Below are 22,136 nucleotides of genomic sequence, written 5' to 3'. Positions count from 1 at the left end.
GCTAGTCGGCTCAAAGAATTTGTCTGCAGTTAAAGGCTGTCACTCACCGCCGTTTTGTGCACATATATTTGCACCAAGCGCGTGCAGATACACTAAAGCAGTCCAACAGAAGCAATTAACAATTTGCAGTCATGTTGTTAAGATAGAATATACAATCAATTATAGCTAACATTAGTAGTCTTAGCCAAATCGCTATCATGAGCTGTCAACAAATATAACTAATCTAATAATGCTTTGCGGAAATCTTTTATTTATTGATCTGTATCGCTCTAGAATAACCTGCCTCAAATTCTCACCGGCATTGAAAGTAAACAGGTTTTTAAAAAGAAATAAATATTTTATCTGAGTCTTTAAATTAGTTTGCTTGATGATGATTTTGTTTGGTTTTATATTGTGTAGTTATATTTATATGGTAATTATTATTCTGTGACTGTAAATCGTTTGCTTGTTTTCTTATTGATGCTTTTATTTTTTTCTGTATTTCTGTAGTTATAATTATATGCTTTTACTTGTAATTGTATTGAGTTTGTGGACCCCAGGAAGACTAGTGGGTTGTTGTGGCAACCAGCTAATGGGGATCCTTAATAAAAATCAAATCAAATCCTTATGTGTGTATAAAATGTAATTTACATCATTAAGTGCTAAAAGCTGGAAGAAGTCCAATTACAACACATTGTAAAGCTAAACTACAAATAACTTGCCACTTGCAAAGATTTACTATTTTATTTCTAGAAATGTCCCTAGTTTTAAGAGCTATTTAGTTATTTTTAGTCGTTGACTAATTTTAATTTTAGCATGAATTATAATATTTTTTCTATTAAAAATGTTGAAATTAAGAAAATAACTATTCAAATAAGATATTTTGGTTTTCCACCACAGAAAATCTTGTTTAAAAATTCTGCAACATCTCAAGGATGCTTAATTTAAGAATTGCAAGTTCAACAAAGCTTATTTTCAGAATGAAATACTTCTTTGTATCTTAAAAATCCTGCTAATTTCTAGATATACAAATCTTAATTTAGGATGTCTTATCAAGTAAAATGATCTGTCCCTGCAGCTAGTAAATTTGACTAGTTTTTAGTATTTGTTCCTAAAATCTAATCTTTTTATCTTAACTTGACATCTTTTTTGCAGTATAAGCAACAGCGGCAAGTTTGCAAACAGGCCCTTTAAACTTCTAATTCTAATCAGATTCAGCTGTGTCCTGCTTTATTCACCTAAAGATTCCAAAAAGCTTCCCAAACCACGTCTGCACGGGTATCAACAAGGCGAGGACGGCCACACCTGCCAGACACGAAGGCCCGATCTCATACCAAAGGAAAGCGATGATGACAGCTGCTTGTAGCGGCCCCACCCATAAATAGTGAAGATTGAGCGTAATCTGTAAACCAAGTACAAACATTGAAATCATCGTTATTTGTACTTACAGGGCATGAACAATATGTTCAAACATGCATTTAACCCATAGGAATACAGAACTATTTAAAGTCAAATGATAGTAAATGTTGCAAATACAAGGCGTTTGTGTGATGTCAAAGATTTGTGAAGTTACAAGTATAGTGGTACCTTGGTTTTTGTCATTTATTAATTGACATTTTACAAGATTCTTCTGGTTCTCAATGTTGTTTTATGTAGGGATGTCCGATAATGGCTTTTTGCCGATATCCGATATTCCGATTTTGTCCAACTCTATAATTACCGATACCGATGTCAACCGATACCGATATATACAGTCGTGGAATTAACACATTATCATGCCTAATTTGGACAACCAGGTATGGTGAAGATAAGGTACTTTTAAAAAAAAATTAATAAAATAAAATAAGATAAATAAATTAAAAACATTTTCTTGAATAAAAAAGAAAGTAAAACAATATAAAAACAGTTACACAGAAACTAGTAATTAATGAAAATTAGTAAAATTAACTGTTAAAGGTTAGTACTATTAGTGGACCAGCAGCACGCACAATCATGTGTGCTTACGGACTGTATCCCTTGCAGACTGTATTGATATATATTGATATATAATGGAGGAATCAGAATATTAATAACAGAAAGAAACAACCCTTTTGTGTGAATAAGTGTGAATTAGTGTAAATGGTGGAGGAAGGTTTTTTGGGTTGGTGCACTAATTGTAAGTGTATCTTGTGTTTTTTATGTTGATTTAAAGGCCTACTGAAACCCACTACTACCGACCACGCAGTCTGATAGTTTATATATCAATGATGAAATCTTAACATTGCAACACATACCAATACGGCCGGGTTAGTTTACTAAAGTGCAATTTTAAATTTTGTGCGAAATATCCTGCTGAAAACGTCTCGGTAAGATGACGTTAGCGTGTGACGTCGCGGATTGTGGAGGACATTTTGAGACAGCATGATGGCCAGTATTAAGTCGTCTGTTTCATCGCAAAATTCCACAGTATTCTGGACATCTGTGTTGGTGAATCTTTTGCAATTTGTTCAATGAACAATGGAGACAGCAAAGAAGAAAGCTGTAGGAGGGAAGCGGTGTATTGCGGCCGACTTTAGCAACACAAACACGGCCGGTGTTTCATTGTTTACATTCCCGAAAGATGACAGTCAAGCTTTACCATTGGCCTGTGGAGAACTGGGACAACAGAGACTCTTACCAGGAGGACTTTGAGTTGGATACGCATGCACGGTACCGTGAGTACGCTTCCAAACATTTGATCGCTTGCCCGTACGTGCGTGCCGCTATGTGCATGTCACGTACGTAACTTTGGGGACTTTGGGGACTTTGGGGAAATATATGTGCTGTATGAACTTTGGGGAGGTGAACGGTACTTTGGGCTGTGGGATTGAGTGTGTTGTGCAGGTGTTTGAGTTGTATTGGCGGGTTATATGGACGGGAGGGGGGAGGTGTTTGTTATGCAGGATTAATTTGTGGCATATTAAATATAAGCCTGGTTGTGTTGTGGCTAATAGAGTATATATATGTCTTGTGTTTATTTACTGTTTTAGTCATTCCCAGCTGAATATCAGGTCCCACCCGCTTCTCACAGCATCTTCCCTATCTAAATCGCTCCCACTGCCTTCTAGTCCTTCACTCTCACTTTCCTCATTCACAAATATTTCATCCTCGCTCAAATAAATGGGGAAATCGTCGCTTTCTCGGTCCGAATCGCTCTCGCTGCTGGTGGCCATGATTGTAAACAATGTGCGGATGTGAGGAGCTCCACGACATGTGACGTCACGCTACTCATATGCTACTTTCGGTAGAGACAAGGCTTTTTTATCAGCGACCAAAAGTTGCGAACTTTATCGTCGATGTTCTCTACTAAATCCTTTCAGGAAAAATATGGCAACATCGCGAAATGATCAAGTATGACACATAGAATGGACCTGCTATCCCCGTTTGAATAAGAAAATCGCATTTCAGTAGGCCTTTAATAAAAAAAAAATTAAAAAAAATACGACACCGATAATAAAAAAAAAAAAATACCGATAATTTCCGATATTACATTTTAACACATTTATCGGCATCTCTAGTTTTATGTGTTGGGGCCCACACGCAGAGTAAAAAATAACACCCGATGACCAGTCCACCCACCCTCTTCCTGGTCCGACATAATGTAAGCCATACGAACTCGAACCCACACACAGCCAAAGGATAACATAATGTTACAAAAGCACGTTTAAATAGTTTATGATTTCACTCACCAATTTAACAGCAACAAAGCGTTTTTAGGTCATTTCTTTCACACATTTTTTATGTGTATAGGCGCATGCACGTCTGTGTACGAGGCCGCCAATTAAACCATTACAAAGCCCGTGCATTAAGCAAGCTGGCCCTGAGGATATCCCAAATCATTTGACTTTAAACACAAGTATATTCTGATGGGTTATGAGTGTGGCTGCACTATATATTAAGGGTTGTTGAGAAGATGGTCATTGAAGTGTGGGAGCACACCTGACCTCATCAAAGCGGTTGATGTCATTGGAAAGGAGGTTTACGATTTGTCCCGTGGTGGTTTGTCCCATTGCTTGGCTGCTAAGACGAAGAGCCTGAAGACAAAGACATCCGATGAGTTGTAAGCACTTTTAAATTGTGTGCCATCCTCACCTTGCAGTAGATCACATGACACACAGCCACTCTCATCTTCATGCCGGTTCTTTGGACAAAATAGTAGTAGAGATGTTGCAGGAGTGTTAAAGCAAAGGTGGAGAGGCACATGGCACCAGCGCAGCCATAAGCCACCAGAAGACTACCACGGTCATCTGGATCATAATTCTCGAAGAACAGAATTATTTTCCCTAGAAGGAGCGGCTGAATAACTTTGATTGCTTCCTGTAAAAGAAAGACAGAAAGCATTATTCAAATATCCTCTTCATTACCTTTACCAGAAAGTTATGTATGTGTTGGGGTTGTTTGTTAGTTAGTTAGCAACATAGATCAAAAAGTAATGTGCGGATTTTAATGAAACTTTCATTAAATGTCCGAAATGGTATAAGGAACAAGTGGTTTAATTTTTGGGGGTTCTACTATGCTACCTTATGTTCATGTTAAACAACTGACCTTCCCTGTGTGTGTATACTAGCGGCCCCCCTCCACCCACATAGTCAAAGAGAGTAGATGACTGACAAGAGGGTTCACTCTGTTTCTTTCATTTCGCAAAGAGTGAGCCCTCGTGCAGCCTGCCTGGAAGCGGCAAACAAACAAAAAAAACACGCACGGACATTCAGCCTTCTATTAATTACCTGCACAAGGTTATGATTAGAGATGTCCGATAATGGCTTTTTTGCCGATATCCGACATTCCGATATTGTCCGACTCTTAATTACCGATACCGATATCAACCGATACCGATACATACAGTCGTGGAATTAACACATTATTATGCCTAATTTTGTTGTGATGCCCCGCTGGATACATTAAACAATGTAACAAGGTTTTCCAAAATAAATCAACTCAAGTTATGGAAAAAAAAATATTGTTTTGTATATATTTTTATTGGATAGTATCGATTTATTTCAATTCTTAGTTTTATCTTTATTACTTCTTGTGTAATTTATTTTAAATCCCATATTTGTTCCCACTACCGCACCTTAAATTTGAGTCCTTAATCTCGTTATATGCAAATATAATGACAATAAAGTCCATTCTATTCTATTCTATTCTTCTATTCTATATTGTTATTACATTAATTCATAAAACTAATGTACTTCTTTGTAGTATATTCTATTGTATTTTTTATACAATATTCCTTATCAAGAAGATAATTATTCTTTTTAAAAACATGTTTAATGGTAAAATTGTGGTGTTTTTTGGAGGGAAACGGCCAGCACGGAATAACTGAAATTAAATAAATTTCAATGGGGAACATTGATTTAAGATACGAGTGTTTTGGATTATGAGCTCTTTATAGAATGTCATGGCACTACTGTATCTGCAAGTCTATGGAACAGATTCATTGGATTTACTTCGGTTTTTGTACGATTCTCTCCTTGTCTTACATTTTGGAACAGATTACTAAAGACAACCTAGGTACTGTGTATGCAAAATCCAACTGTTCTTCACCGTGGGCATGTCTCCATGTTGCTCTGAGTGGTGGTGAGAGGTAGGGATGGGCGTGTGGGGATTTAATTCGGGTACTGAAACCAAACTTTGAACCGCTAACCAAAGGCAACATTGTATAGTCATGGTCGGGAGAGGAGGCTGTCACGTTCGGGGCGCATGATGATGCGGGGTTTTGTTCTACCAAGATGCAAATGGACGAATCCGGACAGGACTTGCAGGTAATAACTTGATTTAATAATAAAACACAAAACAGGTACAAAACAGAAAACAAACCGACTGGAAAAGGTGCCGAGCGCACCGGAAGCTAAGGCTACAACTTAGCAAAGACTATGACACTTAGCAGGGGCTAGGAGACAAGCAAAAACTTACATAGCAGTCGCGTGACGCAAATAAAGAAACCAGGCTGACTGACTGGAAAAGGCAGGCTTAAATAATGTCAGTGATTACAACAGGTGCGCGTCAGAAACACAAGCGGCAGGTGGAATTAATATGTAACTATGGTAACCAACTCAAAGGTGCACAGACAGGAACAAAATGAGTCCAAGACTAACAGAAAACACACGTGACCCGAAAACCCAAACAGAAATATGATCCGGGCAGCGGATCATAACAGAGGCTGCGGAATGTGAGCGTTGGAGTTTGAAAATGAACAGTATACAACCACGTTAGTACTTGCTCCAAAGTAAAAGAAACATTTCTGGGAGCAATAGAGAATGTGAGGGTTTGTTGTTTTACTTCCTTCCAGCAAGTGCCATCAGCAGGAGGCCATTATATAATTTACCTGGCAGCTTACTGGACTGGAAGCAGCAAATATTTGTCTTTCAGTTTCAATTAAGCCTGCTAAGATTATCTTTCAAGGAAAGATTCCTGCGATTTGTACATACCAACTGACCCAGGGCTGAGTTGCAATGTACAGAATGTAATATGTCAGATGATGAGTGATGGTGTGCAGCTGCGGGGTATCGTAGTAAAACAAGAAGAAGTCTGCCAAAAGCCTCAGAATTTTTTTTGGGACATTTCCATAAAACTTGAGGGATGAATAAAACATTCAGTTTGGTTTTATATCAAGATAAAAGTACTGATCTAGATGTTTTAAATGCGGTTACGTGGTGGAGCTAGATGTATTCTATTGCTTCCACTTGGCAAACTTATAATAAGAAGGCTACTACTACTACTAATTCCCCGGCTTCCGTATCAGTTTGTATTTAACACGGGCCCCCAAATCCCTATATAGCTGCCCGGGATATGCCTGTATATGTTTTGTCAATTTTGGACCTCTAGAATCAGTATGTCCTCATCAATTTGTGTCAGCAAGGTGAAATTACATCTGAAAACCTTTGACATGTTGACTTCAGGTCCATTAAATGTTTATGCATCCATCCATTTCTACCATTTGTCCCTCCCGGGAAAGTGGGGGTTTATCCATCCATCCATCTTCTTCTGTTTATCTGAGGTCAGGTCACGAGGGCAACAGCCTAAGTAGAGAAGCCCAGACTTCCCTCTCCCAAGCCACTTGGTCCAGCTCCTCCTAGGAGATCCTGAGGCGTTCCCAGGCCAGCCTGGAGATTTAGTCTTCTAAAAGTGTCCTGGGTCTTCCCCATACTGACCAGATGCCCTAACCACCTCATCTGGCTCCTCTCATTGTGGAGGAGCAGCTGCTTTACTCTGAGCTCCTCCCGAATGACAGAGCTTCTCACCCTGTCCCTAAGGAAGAGCTCTGCCACCAGAAGAAAGAAATTAATTTCGGCCCATGATCTTGTAATATTGGTCATAACCCAAAGCTCATGAACATAGGTGAGGATATGGACGTAGATTGACCTGTAAATTGAGAGTTTTGCCTTCCGGCTCAGCTCCTTCTTCACCACTACAGATCAATACAGGATCTGTTACTTCAGATGCCATACCGATCCGCCTGTCGATCTTACGACCCACTCTTCCCTCATTCGTAAACAAAACCCTGAGGTACTTGAACTCCTCCACTTGGGGAAAGATCTCCTTCCCACCCCGGAAATGGCACTCCACCCTTTTCCGGGCGAGAAGCATGAACTCTGACTTGGAGGTGCTGATTCTCATCCCAGTGGCTTTACACTTGGCTGCAAACTGATCCAGTGAGAGTTGAAGATCCTGACCAGTTGAAGCCAGCAGGACTACACCATCTTCAGAAAGCAGACCTATTCTTGCAGCTACCAAACCCGATCCCTTTAATGCCCTGACTGCGCCTAGAGGTCCTGTCCAAAGGTGTTATGAACAGAATCTGTGACAAAAGGCAGCCCTAGCGGAGTCCAACCCTCATTGGAATTGGGTCTGACTTACTGCCGGCAATGCGGACCAAGCTCTGACACCGATCATACAGGGAGCGACCGCCACAATTAGGCAGTCCGGTACCCCAAACTCTCTGAGCACTCCCCAAATGGTTTGCCAAGGGACACAATCGAATGCCTTATTCAAGTCTACAAAACACAGGCCCCCTCAAGGATCCTCCCATTCACCCTCAAGGATCCTGCCAAGAGTGTTGAGCTGGTCCACAGTACCACGACCAGGATGAAAACCACACTGCTTCTCCTGAATCCGAGGTTGAACTATCCGGCGTAGCCTTCTTACCAGTACCGCTGAACAGACCTTTCCAGGAAGGCTGAGGAGTGTGATCCCACTATAGTTGGAGAACACCCTCCAGTTCCCCTTCTTAAAAAGAGGACCTGCCAACCCGGTCTGCCAATTCAGAGGCACCGCCCCCAATGTCGACGCAATGCTGCAGAGTGTCATAAACCAAGACACCCCCACAGCATTCAGAGCCTTTAGGAACTTCGGGAAGCTCTCATCCACACCTGGGGCCTTGCCACTGAGGAGATTTTTAACTTCCTCGGCAATATCAGCCCCAGAAATGGGAGCGATTCCTCCGGCACTGCTTCCTCATAAGGAGACGTGAAAGTGGGAATGAGGAGGTCTTCGAAGTATTCCCTTCCCCGATCCACAATATCCCCAGTCGAGGTCAGCAGCACACCAGTATTGACAGTACACTGCTTTCCTTCCTGAGGCGGCGGATGATGGTCTAGAATCGTTTCAAAGCCGTCCGGAAGTCGTTTTCCATGGCGTCCCCGAACTCCTCCCATGTCCGACTTTTTGCCTCTGCGGCCACCAAAGCCGCAAGCCGCTTAGCCTGACGGTACCTGTCCGCTGCCTCCCGAGTCACATGGGGAAAAAGGACCTGATAGGATTCCTTCATCAAAATGATTCCCGAACGCGGACACCGCTGCTGCTCACTGCCCTTCACCTCCCAGGGGGTGGGGGAACAAAGGGATGGGTCAAATGTAGAGGGTAATTTCACCACACCGAGTGTGTGTGTGACTATCAGTGGTACTTTAACTTTAAATGTAACTTCTTTAGTTTGACGGCATCCCTCACCGCTGGTGTCCACCAACAGGTTCTGGGATTACCGCCACGACAGGGACCAACTACCATGCGGCCACAGCTCCGATCGGCTGCTTCAACAATAGAGGCACAGAACATGGTCCACTCGGATTTAATGTCCAACGCCTCCCTCGAGACATGTTCGAAATTTTCCTGGAGGTGGGAATTGAAATTCTCTCAGGTGGTGATCGGTTGAAAGTGCCCTCTCTTCACCCGAGTGTCCAAAACATGAGACCGCAAATCCAATGACACAACCACAAAGTCGATCACCGAAATGCGACCTCGGGTGTCCTGGTGTCAAGTGCACTCATGGACACCCTTATGTTTGAACATGGTGTTAGTTATCGATAATCTGTGGTGAGCACAAAAGCCCAATAACAAAACACCACTTGGGTTCAGATCTGGGTGGCCGTTTCTTTGAATCACACCTCTCCAGGTTTCGCTGTCATTGCCAATGTGAGCGTTGAAGTCCCCCAGCAGAACAACGGAATCACCTGAAGGAGCAGTTTGCAGTACTCCCTCTGGTGAATCCTAAAAGGGCGGGTACTCTGAACTGTTGTTTGATGCATAAGCACCAACAGTCAGGACCCGTCCTCACATCCGAAGGCAGAAGGAAGTAGCCTCTTGTCTACTGGGTTGAACTAACATGCAGGCTCTGAACCACGAGGCAACAAGTATTGCCACTCCCGCCCAATGCCTCTCACTGCTTGCAACGCCAGAGTGGAAGAGAGTCCATACCCTCTCGAGAGGACTGGTTCTAGAGCCCTTTCTGTATGTCGAAGTGATTCCAACTAGATCCAGCCGGAACTTCTCCACTTTGCGCAGCAGAATCAGGTTCCTTCTCCCCCATAGGGGTGATATTCCACATCCCAAAAGATAGCTTCTGTAGCCGCCGATCGAACCGCCAAGAACCCTGCCTTTGGCTTTCGCCCAGCCCACATTGCACCCAACCTCTATGCCCCCTCCTATGAGTGGTGAGCCCATTGCAGGGGGGACTCACGTTGCCTCTTTAGGCTGGCCCGCCCGGGCCCCATGGGCAGCTACCAGGGGGCATAGAAGCCCCCAGATAACATAGCTCCTATAGGATCATTGGGACACTCAAACTCCTCTACCACGAGGCAGCTTAGAGAGAAGGTAAGGTGTATAAAAGTGTAAAATACAATCTATCTTGAAAATGGAGTATTTTAATTTGAAAATATTCCGGATAATTTATTTTGTGCCTGTGCATGCCTTTCTGTTTAAAACAAGCATATTTTAGCTAAACTGAACGGTTTTGTTGCAGCGAGTGGGAAATATAGAAGATCTGCGTATATTTAGCGCTGGAACGGCACCGACATGGCAGTGATGTTTCGCAGGCTGTGCAAACGGGCACATTGACTTAATTAAAAATGGAAAGAGTCCGCGACTGTGGCGGCGATGTTCCACTGCCGTTTCGCATCCAGTGGAAATCCAGGTTACACAAGTCACGACAGGCACAGCAACGGCACAGAAGTATTGTCTCTGTTGTTTCTTGTCGTCTGCTGCTCTCTCAGTTGCTCATATTCAGCCTTTTTCTTCAATCCCTCAGTGATAATAATGCTTGCAAGAAATGTAGTTTATTTGCCACAATTAAGGTGATATTTACTTATATGTATATGTATATGTACTGCTTATGTACATACACAAATAGTTAGCAGTAACTGCTAGTAGTAGCCTGCCTGTCAACAAAAAGACCAAGCTGCAAAGTATGAGCTAAAAGTGATCGTTTTTTGGTAATCAGCATTGACAGGCACTAATTGGCATCTGGCGATCACATATTATCCACAGAAATTGGGCAACAAATAACCGTGACCGATCGATAGGAACATTGTGACCTTGGGGAACATGCTTTTTTTTTGCCGTAACAGAATATGATTAAGCAAATGTAGCACTTGGCTTCTTTGTAACCACGGAGGGACTGGAGGAAAGACCAGTGTGTTGTTTCCTTTAATGTTAATAAGCTTACAATATTATGCAGAGGTATAGTTACAGCAATTTTATAGACAAATTATACTATTTATAATCACGGTGGAGAGTGTGTGTGTGTGTGTAACAATTTAATTTTTAATAATGTAAATACCTTACAAACTGATGTTTAGCTTCACTGTCTTTAAATATCTTCTCTGGGAGACGGTTTATGAGGTAGCGACTTGTCGAGGGTGCACCCTGCCTTCCGCCCGAATGCTGATGGATAGACTACAGCCCCCCGCAACATCGAGAGAGATAAGTGGTAGAAAATGGACGAGTAGTAGCTTTTAGGATTATTTGTATGTCCTGCGGTGTACAGGGTTTTTTTTGGTAATTTTTCTCCGTGTGCTGCACCGTGACCAGCTGGCTGTGTCGGCTTGGAAACGCTTGAGACTAAAGTGACGTGCTTTGCTCTGTAGAACACAGACTTTCTTACCTCGCCAAAGAGGCTATGTTTTAGCCAGAGTTTGTTTGTAAGCAACATAACTAGAACATTTATGGGTAGATTTTGATTAAATGTTCAGGTAATGTCCACAAAAAAAAAAATCCTCTTATCTACTTGGAACACTTCACATCACCGGCCCTGCTCCGCGCAGAGGATTCTGGTATTCTGTTTATTTCAGACCCTGCCAATGCTAAAGCGCCAGAAAAAAAACTACACTCACCTAGGGTTGGGCGATATATCGATATACTCGATATATTGCGGGTTCGCCTCTTTGCGATATAGATAATGATTATATCGTGATATTGAGATATTGGAGTATACGTTGTCACGCAGTTGCTTTTAGCTGCGGGCATTACACTACAGGCGTTTCTCACTCTTTCTAGTCTCTCCTTCTCACAGGGGCGTAAAACAAGCCTACCTTCTTACATACGTCACATACTGTCACGCGTGTAGCGTCATACGCCCTCGCCCAGCAGAGAGGTAGCAGCATGGCTAACGTTAGCTGAGGCAGGTGGTACAAGCGAAGCGGTGCAAGTGACAATACAAGAGAAGGTGCGAAACTGATCACAAATGGAGGAAGAACAATTAATGCGCACTGCTCAAGCATCCTCTGCGCACAGCAAATATATGCCGCGCACCAAATCAAATCCCATCTGAATTCTAAACAAAATAAACACATTTATTCTGTATAATTTTGCAATGCAACTCTGAGTGACAGTGACAACAAGCGGCCCTAATGGTGTTCGTCAACACCGTCCAATTATTGTAACGTCTATCGAGATGCTTCTAGGACAGGAATTATATCGATCACTTTATTGAGCAAAACTGTTTATATTCGGCCATAACCACACCAAAAACATGAGTAAAAAACTTCTATCTGGAAAAACTAGTCATTTTCTGCCGTACAAACCAGGCCAAAAGCAACTTGTCATCTGTCACCAACACGCATAGCACTAAGCCACTGGTGCGTTTATGGCCACACAAAAAGTCGGACAACTCAAACACCACACAAAGTTACACTATGACTCCTCAGTCATACGTGTGCTTTTCTACTGTCATTTATTATTAATGTTAATTTATTGATATTAATCATGGAATGCTGTTACTAGAGAAAGTTACAGGAATGCACACTTCATCCTATGCTTACATTTCATTGTCCAACATGAGGATGTTTAAGGGGAACTAAATGTGATCTCTGAAAGGGGTACAAATGATTTCCAAAGCAGGACCCCCACCCAGACACATTGTACAATACTAATCCATAGCTTATGAAAAACAAGATTTATTTTATTTTCATTACAAGTGGGCCAAATCACTAATATTACAAAATAATCTCATGAAAATGACTCCTCTCATTTGAGTGTTATTATAAAAGATTGGTTTGAGACAGGTGTGCTGCTGGTATTGCCACGTGTGATGTTGCTCACATGTGCTCCACTGAATGCTCAGGGAGTTTTTGTGTTTGCTCAGACACATGAACAATTAGAGGGAACATTGGTAGCAGCACTACTAATTTGTTCTTTCATTTAAAAAGTCACCCGCGAGAGAATGAAGAGTGCTTGAAACTCCGCAAGTTAACGTCTCCGGCCGGTGCCACACCCAAAAAAATGCACTGACAAATGAGCCTGACATCTTCCATTTACAGATCAACACCATATGAAAAACATAGTCACAAACACAAGGAGATAATGTCCGCAGTAACTTATTACATAGCGAAGGACATGGCCCCATAAACATCATCTATGCAACATGTTGACCAGAGAACCACCATTACATGTTATGTAGACCACAAGGAAGTGTTTTACATTTAGAAAAATAATAATAATATGACTCCTTTAATGCGCCCTATTATATGCATCAAGTGTTCATTCAAGGCTAAGGCAAAATATCAAGATATGTATCGTATATCGCGATATGGCCTAAGAATATCGAAATATTAATAAAAGCCAATATCGCCCAGCCCTACACTCACCAAATTTTTGTTTGATACCGTCACACGTCACAGCATTATTGTGAAGACTTTGAAACCGCAATACCGTGGTATCTATAATACCTTTACATTCCTACGAATTGGGCATCATAGCCTGCTGTGAAAACATAGTCATTGAAAGTGTTTGAAAGTTTTTCAATCCACCTCCGTGCAGACTGCCATGGCTCAAATGTAGATTAAACTGACTCACTGAGATGGGAATGCCTCCGGTGGAAAAATAATATACATCTCCCAACTTAGATGCTCTTTAAATACATTTAAAGGCTCTTAAAATAATTCTTCATTTGACAGATTTTACAGGGTATTAGTTACAGCCATCCATTTGCTACTGCGTGTACCTTTCGGGAGCCTATCCCAGCTGTACTTGGGCGGAAGGCGGTGTACACCCTGGACAAGTCCCCACCTCATCATAGGGCCATCACAGATAGACAGACAACATTCACACTCACATTCACAGACTAGGGCCAATTTAGTGTCACCAATCAACCTATCCCCAGGTGCATGTCTTTGGAGGTGGGAGGAACAAACATTTTTTACAACATTGATAACAATTTTGTAAAACCACAAGCTAATGCAAAGGTATGAAAAGAAAATAAGTCTCAAAAGATTTCAACATTATGCTGAACTGTTTGAATAAGCTGCTATGAAATCAGGCATTTTACACAACAATTACAAGAAAAGCCTGCAAAATCCTGAAGGGATCAAATTAAAGAAAGAATGGGAGTGGGACTGCAGCTAGGACTAATTGATTTGTTACACCAGTCACTTTTACTAGAAACTATGACCTCAAATAAAGTACTACTAGCCAACCAATCACAGGCCCTTGTTATAAGGGGCATGTCATGCTACACAGGAGTATTTCCAGGAGGAGGAGCAAGCTGGTGTAGCTTACATTTGTACCTCAACACAGGAGTGTAGAACACATTTTCAGTAGTGCAGGAGAAAACCCCAAATTCCAACAAAATGCATACCTGCATACCTAAACGTGAAATCCTGGGACAAAATGCTTCCATTGTACAGCGTTTCCGTTTAATGTAATTGATTGTGTCGGCCTGGCACAGCAAAATCATAGCCACCACTCCTTGAAAATAGGGGTTTTAAGTGAAAACAAATTAAATTAATATAATGTATTGTGACCTCCAGAAGAAGTCACAGTCTTATGCTATTTTTACCTTCTATTGCCAATAATATGATGACAACCGTCCCAATTCCAATTCCGTGCTTCTCCGGACACAACAACACTACCTTATTCTCTACCAATCCACTTTAGACACAGACGATGTGTTTGCAAACAGGGGAAAAATCAAATCAATGGACAAAACCACACGGACATAAAAAAATTACTAACAGCATGTCGTCAGAGTTGGAATGGATATATATTGCCTATTATTTGCGCACTATTGACGCTCTGAAAATTTGGCACCGAAAAAAGGCTTTGATCATGGAAAACAACTGCCAAAACTGGATGTAAACAAGACACAAGCGGTGGTCTGAAGCATAGTCAGCATTTCTGCGATGTGGACGTAACTTTAACATATCCCAGATATACCCGCAGACAGCGATCTACAAAATTGGCGAAGCAAATGTGATGTCATGCTCGCTGCAGCTCGCCTCTTTCGTCGGGGACCTTGAGAGAGTCACTAAACATGTCAACATCAGAAAAAGATGCTAGATTTTTAGGTGGTCGTTTTTAATAATGCAAAAATGTGACGATCTGTCACTTCACTTCTGGTGGTGGTTCCTTGTTTGGTGTTTGTTTTCCTGTCGACGCTCTTATTTTTGTTCCCCTTCCTGCTTGTCTCCCTGAGCGCTCGTTTCCCTCACTTGTCCCTGATTGGCAGCCTGGCACACCTGGTTACAATTGCCAATTTGGCGGATATTTATTTATGCCTGCCTCACCTGTTCCTCAGGGCTCGAGGATTGATTATGTTTAGGACCTCTGCATGCATGACTGCTTCTCCCTATTTTGAGGTTATTAAAAGACTCTTACCTGCACATCGTTCCCCTGGTTCCTGCATCTTAGGGTCACAACTACCACAGCCATGAAAATTACTGAAAGTTTCTAGACACTTGAAAAATGCTCAACAAAGTACATTATACAATAAGCAACAACAATTGAAAATACAGCAAAATTATATGATATTAAAATATGTTTATACTAATAACAAATATTTGTTTGTAAAAGTGTGTATACATTTTTTTAGCCTTTTTAAGGAAAATCATATCATCATGGCAAACTATGCAAATTATACGACAACGTCATTGTAACTTCACCCCACCACACTCCGAATCATGCCCCCACACCAAAGGTATCCTGGCAATCTCGGGGAACCCTGGTTTACACATTTTTTGTTTTACTTGTAACACTTATTTTCCTCACTTATTAAAATACAAATTAATTTCTAAACTATATTTGATGTTTTTCCTCTGTTAAAATAAATGTAGCATAAATGCATAATGCAAAAGATCAATTACGTATTTTCCCACTGTATAACAGCAATTTTAAATCACATATTAAATTGATGAAGTTATAGCATACCAGTGAAAACGCAAACAGTCCCGCGACTGCGTACGACTTCCCGTAGCACTTCAGAAGGACTTTGGTGAGTTTGGGCTTTCGGAGCTCTTTTGTGGCCTTTTTTACTTCAACATCCCAAAACCTGAAAGACATCATAATCACGATCATCATTTTTATACATGACATTATTATTATAATTTATATACACATGTTTATATTAATGAAGTCATCATGTTTTTTTTACTGTGGGACCTGTAAGGTAATTGGAACACAATAATTACAAGTAGAACATAAAAATGTACAGTTTAATAACCCTACAAATGTTCATAGACAGAAAGCCTTTTTGTCTGTGCAATCAAGAGGTCGTGAATTTGATAGAATGTGACATGAAAAACAGATTTAGAGAACATTTAGAATGTGTACTTTAGATGAACAGCCTGTTTGACTCGCTAATTTTTGTGACTTGCTTCTGTCGTTTTGATGTTGTGCTTATAAAATACAAATATTTATGGTGTGTTCCGTTTGTACTGGTAAGTCAGAACTTCCGAGTTCCTAGTCGGAAACTTCAATGGGAACGCCCCCCAAGGTTGGATTTCCAACTCGGAAAGTCAAAGGCCCCGCACACCAAATCAGACTTTTTTGGCCCTCAAGACTACGTTTACACAGCAGACCAAAGTGGCCCAAATCGGATTTTTTGGAGATATGATTTTTTCCAACTGACTGTTAACACTGCAAGTAAAATGTGATTTTTATCAGACTCCAGAGTAAACGCGCACAGGCCCCTATGTGGCCCGAATGTGGCCTCAACATCACTTGCATGCGCACTTCGATAAAATTAAAACAAAGGAAGTTGACCGGGAGGAAGTCGCTACTACTACAAAATAAAACAAAAGTGGCAACACCTTAAAAATTAGTGTTTTTTTTACTTGATGGGGACAATGTGTACATCTGCCATGTTTGAACATCCTGGTACTAACGGACGTTTAATGCATCTGGACTGTAATCGTTGAACTATGTGACTGCAAAAAATACATATAAAATGTAGTGTTTATCAACTGATTTTTCAATCAAGATCCTGTAAAGCACACACACACACACACACACACACACACACACACACACACACACACACACACACACACACACACACACACACACACACACACACACACACACACACACACATACACAAACAGCTGTTTAAGCCCATCTGACGCGTCACGGACTAAGTCAATGTATTGCAAGTCACAAGTAAGTCTGAAGTCTTTAATCTCAAATCAAAGAGGAAGTGACATCATCATTGCAGGGCTACGCATCAATCCTCGATCCTATGCAAGAGCAGTTGACAACAGAGGAGAACCAGAGGACATTGAGGCTGCTTCAACAGAGCAAAAAGTGGTCAACTTTCTGCAACCAAAGAGAATTAATGTCAATATTGACACCATTGATGCGTGCATTCTACTGAATTGAAGAGGCAACAACACCACGCCAGTCACCATCGTTAAGCTCGACCATAGGAAATCCAAAATGGCATTGCTGACACAAGGAAATAAGCTGAAGAGCACAATAGTGTACATGAACGAGCACCTCACAAAACGCAATGCTGTAATCACTAGGAAAGCACGCGATTTGAGGAAACGGGGGGAAACTCAGGGAATTTGGAGCTCCAACTGCAAAATCTTCATCAAACTGAATGGGGGTCAAGGAGCAAGAGTCCTAGTTGTCAAAGACATCAAGGATCTGGACGAATATTAGAACTCCCAGCAACTACAACAACAACAATAATGGAGTCTGACAGAAAACAAACATTGACATTCAACTACAAAATTACAACGCTCCAAGGGAATAGCGAACAAGAAGACTTTTGCTCAGGTGCACATTCACCTACACTTATAGACATTCATAGAGCAACACAAAAGATTGATGAACAGGAATATATGGAATTGAAAACCTTCAGCAATATAGATCACAATAGTTTGGAATTAGATGAGGATATAGATCCAGATAAAAAAAATGTCTTTCACACCAATGGTATAACAATGCTAGGGGTAGGATTAAGTAAGCTTTGCTTCTTCCTACTCTTTTTCAGACATGCTGTAATTAAAAACAACTGGAAATGTGTGATGCATTATATTGTATCGTATGCATGTTTGAAATAAACTGAAACTGAAGTCCAAGTCAAGTCTTAAGACAAAATAGGTTAAGTCTAGGGCTGCAACAACTAATCGATTAAATCGATTATAAAAATAGTTGGCGATTAATTTAGTCATCGATTCGTTGGATCTATGCTATGCGCATGCGCAGAGGCTACGTTTTTTTTTTTTTTTTAACCTTTATTTATAAACTGCAACATTTACAAACAGCTGAGAAACAATAATCAAAATAATAGGGGTGTAACGGTACGTGTATTTGTATCGAACCGTTTCGGTACGGGGGTTTCGTTTCGGTGCGGAAGTGTACCGAACGAGTTTCCACACGGACATATTAAGTAGCGTACTGCACGTTGTGTAAACAATACTCAAAATGCCGGACATTTGAGGCATTTAAGAAACTCCGCCTAACAGCTCCGCAAAAGAGGACATGTCCGGTGAAAAGAGGACGTATGGTCAGTCTATCCTAGCCCGTTAACTGCTAGCATGCTAGCAAAAGAGGACTAGCTAGGTCCTGACCATACCGGGCTAGGTCCTGACCATATGTCCTCTTTTCACTGGACATGTCCTCTTTTGCGGGGCTGTCGGGCGGTGTTTCTTAAATGCCTCAAATGTCCGGCATTTTGAGTTAGGGTTAAGAATGTTAAAAACACAACAAATTGTGCGCGCAGCAGCATTCGTGAGGGAGGGGGAGAGACAGAGAGAGCGAGAGAGTTGTGATAAACGCGCTTGCGTCGCCAGGCTCTGCTTTTTATCGATACATTTATCAGATTTAATTTTTTATTATCTATAGCAGATGTGTCAAAAGTGTTAATTTTTGTAACATTTTCCTTGTTTTATTTGGCAAGTTGAAAGAACATGGCGCCAGTATGCTGTTTTTTTTTTCCAATAAAATACTGGAAAGGATAGACATGTAGTTTGTCTCTTTTTTCCGATTATTAATAGATTAATCAAGGTAATAATCGACAGATTAATCGATTATCAAATTAATCGTTAGTTGCAGCCCTAGTTAAGTCAAGTCTAGAGTAAGTACGAAGCAGGTCGAGTCAATTCCTAAGCCACGACTTCGTATTTTCAAGTCCTTCCAAGTTATTGACACTGTTAAGTCATTAGTAGAACTTGAGCTAATAGGAAACGTATCTAAACCATGATCCATTTTAATCTATTTAACATACAAATCTAATACAATTGCATTATATGACATTCTTAATTATAATTAACTAATTGTAGATACCTCGGTATTCCGGTTTCAAAGTCTTTACAATAATGCCTTGACGCGTGACGTTTTCAAACAAACATGTGTTGTGTAGTTTTTGTCTGGTGTTTTAGCGTTGGCCGGGTCTGAACAAACACTGCATCTCCCAGAATCTTCTGCGTAGCGTGGTGCTGACAAGGTGTGTGTGGGGGGGAGGGGTGTAACTAGGAAGTAAAGTATGTTGGTAGAGGATGAGAGGAATTATACTTTTGGACATTTCCTGAATTTGTTTTTTTTTAAATCTATCCATAACTATTTCAGTTATGTTGCTAATAAACACACAAACCCTGGTGAAAAACGTATCCTCTTTGGCGGAGGTAAGAAAGTCTGCATTCTGCAAAACAAAGCGCACCACTTTTGTCTTGAGCGTTTCCAAGGCGACAAAACCAGACATCGCACAGCACAGAGAAAAATCCCCCCCAAAAAACTTTACACCGCGGAAATACTCAAAATAAATCCTCCATCCATCCACCCATTTCTACTACATGTCTCACTCGGGCAGAAGGCAGGATACACCCTGGCCACCTTGTAAACGGTCACCCGGAAAATATATTTGAAGCTAGCGAAGCTAAACATCAGTTTGTGAGGTAATTACATTATTAAAAGTTATATTGTTAGTTAACTTTCCTGAGAAACAGCATTTTCCAAACTCATACAAACATGTCCACTGTTTAGGACACTGCTTCTCATAAAGTAACATTTGAAACATTATTGTTTTACACTGGATGTTTACATTGTCACATAAAAGACATCAACTGTAAGTTTTTTTTAAATATTTGCTCATAACAGTAGATGTAACTGCACAATTCTTTGCACTTGAAAATTCATGTTTGTGGTAATAAATATGATTAGAACATTTCAGCATTATGTTTGTGTTCAATGACAGTGTCATTGAACACAAACATAATGCTGAAATGTTCTAATCATTCCTGCCACTTCATTGTATACACTGTAACATTTTTGTCATGAGGGCGGTTCTCCTGCTCTTTTTCCTCTTGTCTTCCTACTCCCCTCCCCTCTTGTGTCTGTAAGTCTCTACCCTGCCATTAGTTTCAGGTGTGCTGCCAGTCATCTGAGCCCACCTGTCTCCAATCATCCACCAGATTTAAACCCTGGATCTCCACTCAGCCGCTGCCAGTTCTTCCGTTGTCTGAAGTAGAGTTTAGTCTGAGCATACGTACTCTTGTCTTTTTCCTTGGACCTTTTGTAATCCTGTTTTATGTATATCCTCAGGTGGAGGACCGACGTTGACCCGGTTTTCCTGGAGCTGAACTTTTGTTACAATTGATTTATTTTCTCCAGTGACTTCTGCACTTGGATTAAATTTTTTTGAGATCACACAATTTTTAAGTCTTTTTTTTTTTTTTTTTTTACATACCCCACAACAATATCGTATTGTGGCCTTAAAGGGTAACTTCACTTTACAGCCGAGCACCGACACGCATCTTTAAGATTGGAATAAGGTTCTATCGGTAATAATAGTTTTTGGATATTTTTTTCATTAAATGTTTTTTGCATTTTGTAACACACCTTTTGACATTAACGATAAAGTACATTGGTTAAAAAATGAGCATGTTATGTTTTATTTTCAATATACATGCATTGCAATTTGACCATTGCCCTGACTAAGATGGTCGCCACACAGACAATTAATAGCAGGCTGCTGACGTATCTTGGGAGATCTAGTTTCCCGTTGTTTATTGTTAGTTATTGTTTATATTACCCCCACAGTATAGCAGTAGTTAATACGTGTTTTACTTACCTTTGTTTTGTGTGTTGTGTTGTAATTTTGCAGGACCGTAAGTTTAAACATGTATTTCAACTCCTCGCCTGCTTTCAACGATGTGTATACGGTTAATGTCAAAGGTGATTGTAAAAGAATATCTTACTAGAAAACGTGCACAATTGTGAGAAGAAGTACTTACACCCAAATGCCGTCTTTGACAATCTTAGATTATGCTGGTCCAGTAGGAAGGGGATTCATATTGCCGCATTCGTCACGGTTTACCTGACACACTAAACGTGACAAATTGGGGGAGCGTTGAATATCTTAAAATGTGTTTTGTGGCAATTCCAACTAGAGCACAGCGTCAGCGTTCCAGCACTTTCTATCATTTTCAGCGGACTGCATTGCAAAATGTTTAAGCCCCCTCTTCCTCTCACATGAGATCCATCCAGGAATAGGGCTATATGAATCCCTTCCCTACTGTATGCAAACGTATCACTTAGGCCAGAGAAGCATAGTTATATTGACTTTGTCTTCAAAAGATATTTTGGATTTTACGGTCGAGGATACATTTGCAGAAAACCATTACCTAATTTTTCAAGTCTTATGAAGTTGTAACGATACAGTCTGTGTCAGGGCTTGAGTCAGTAATGTCAAAGCCCAAGTTGAGTTGCAAGTGCTTGATGATATTGTCAAGTCGAGTCCAAAGTCATTAAAATTGCGACTTGAGTCTGACCGAGTCCAAGTCTCATGACTTGAGTCTACAACTTTGATTATAATACTGTAACAAGTTAGAGATGCGTGATATGGCCTAAAATCTATATCAGGATTTATATTGCAGCCTCCTGCAATAAAGATATCCATCCATCCATCCATTTTCTACCGCTTGTCCCGTTTGGGGTCGCGGGGTGGGCTGGAGCCTATCTCAGCTGCATTCGGGCGGAAGGCTGGGTACACCCTGGACAAGTCGCAACCTCATCGCAGGGCCAACACAGATAGACAACATTCACACTCACATTCATATACCGTACCACAATATATATTATTTGGTATGTAATTGATAATATAATCATTTAAAAATGTATTCACAAAGGCTCCAAATGTGGATGCTGAC

General features: G+C 40.8%; 1 protein-coding gene across 1 annotated transcript in view; it reads right to left on the bottom strand.

Annotated features, from left to right (window-relative positions):
• LOC133618217 (ATP-binding cassette sub-family C member 4-like) overlaps window positions 1–22,136 on the bottom strand; it is a 115,981-nt gene that overhangs the window by 75,853 nt on the left and 17,992 nt on the right. Inside the window, exons 3-6 of the mRNA XM_061978659.1 lie at window positions 15,913–16,033; window positions 4,090–4,314; window positions 3,942–4,031; window positions 1,218–1,381 (exon numbers count right to left, since the gene is read on the bottom strand). Of these exons, the coding sequence (XP_061834643.1) occupies window positions 1,218–1,381; window positions 3,942–4,031; window positions 4,090–4,314; window positions 15,913–16,033 (600 nt within the window). The remainder of the gene's footprint in view (window positions 1–1,217; window positions 1,382–3,941; window positions 4,032–4,089; window positions 4,315–15,912; window positions 16,034–22,136) is intronic.

Source organism: Nerophis lumbriciformis, linkage group LG01 (genome assembly GCF_033978685.3).
Source record: "Nerophis lumbriciformis linkage group LG01, RoL_Nlum_v2.1, whole genome shotgun sequence".
NCBI classification, from domain to species: Eukaryota; Metazoa; Chordata; class Actinopteri; order Syngnathiformes; family Syngnathidae; genus Nerophis; species Nerophis lumbriciformis.
The sequence above is the reverse complement of the archived record's forward strand: the minus strand, read 5'-3'. Positions and strand labels throughout refer to the sequence as shown.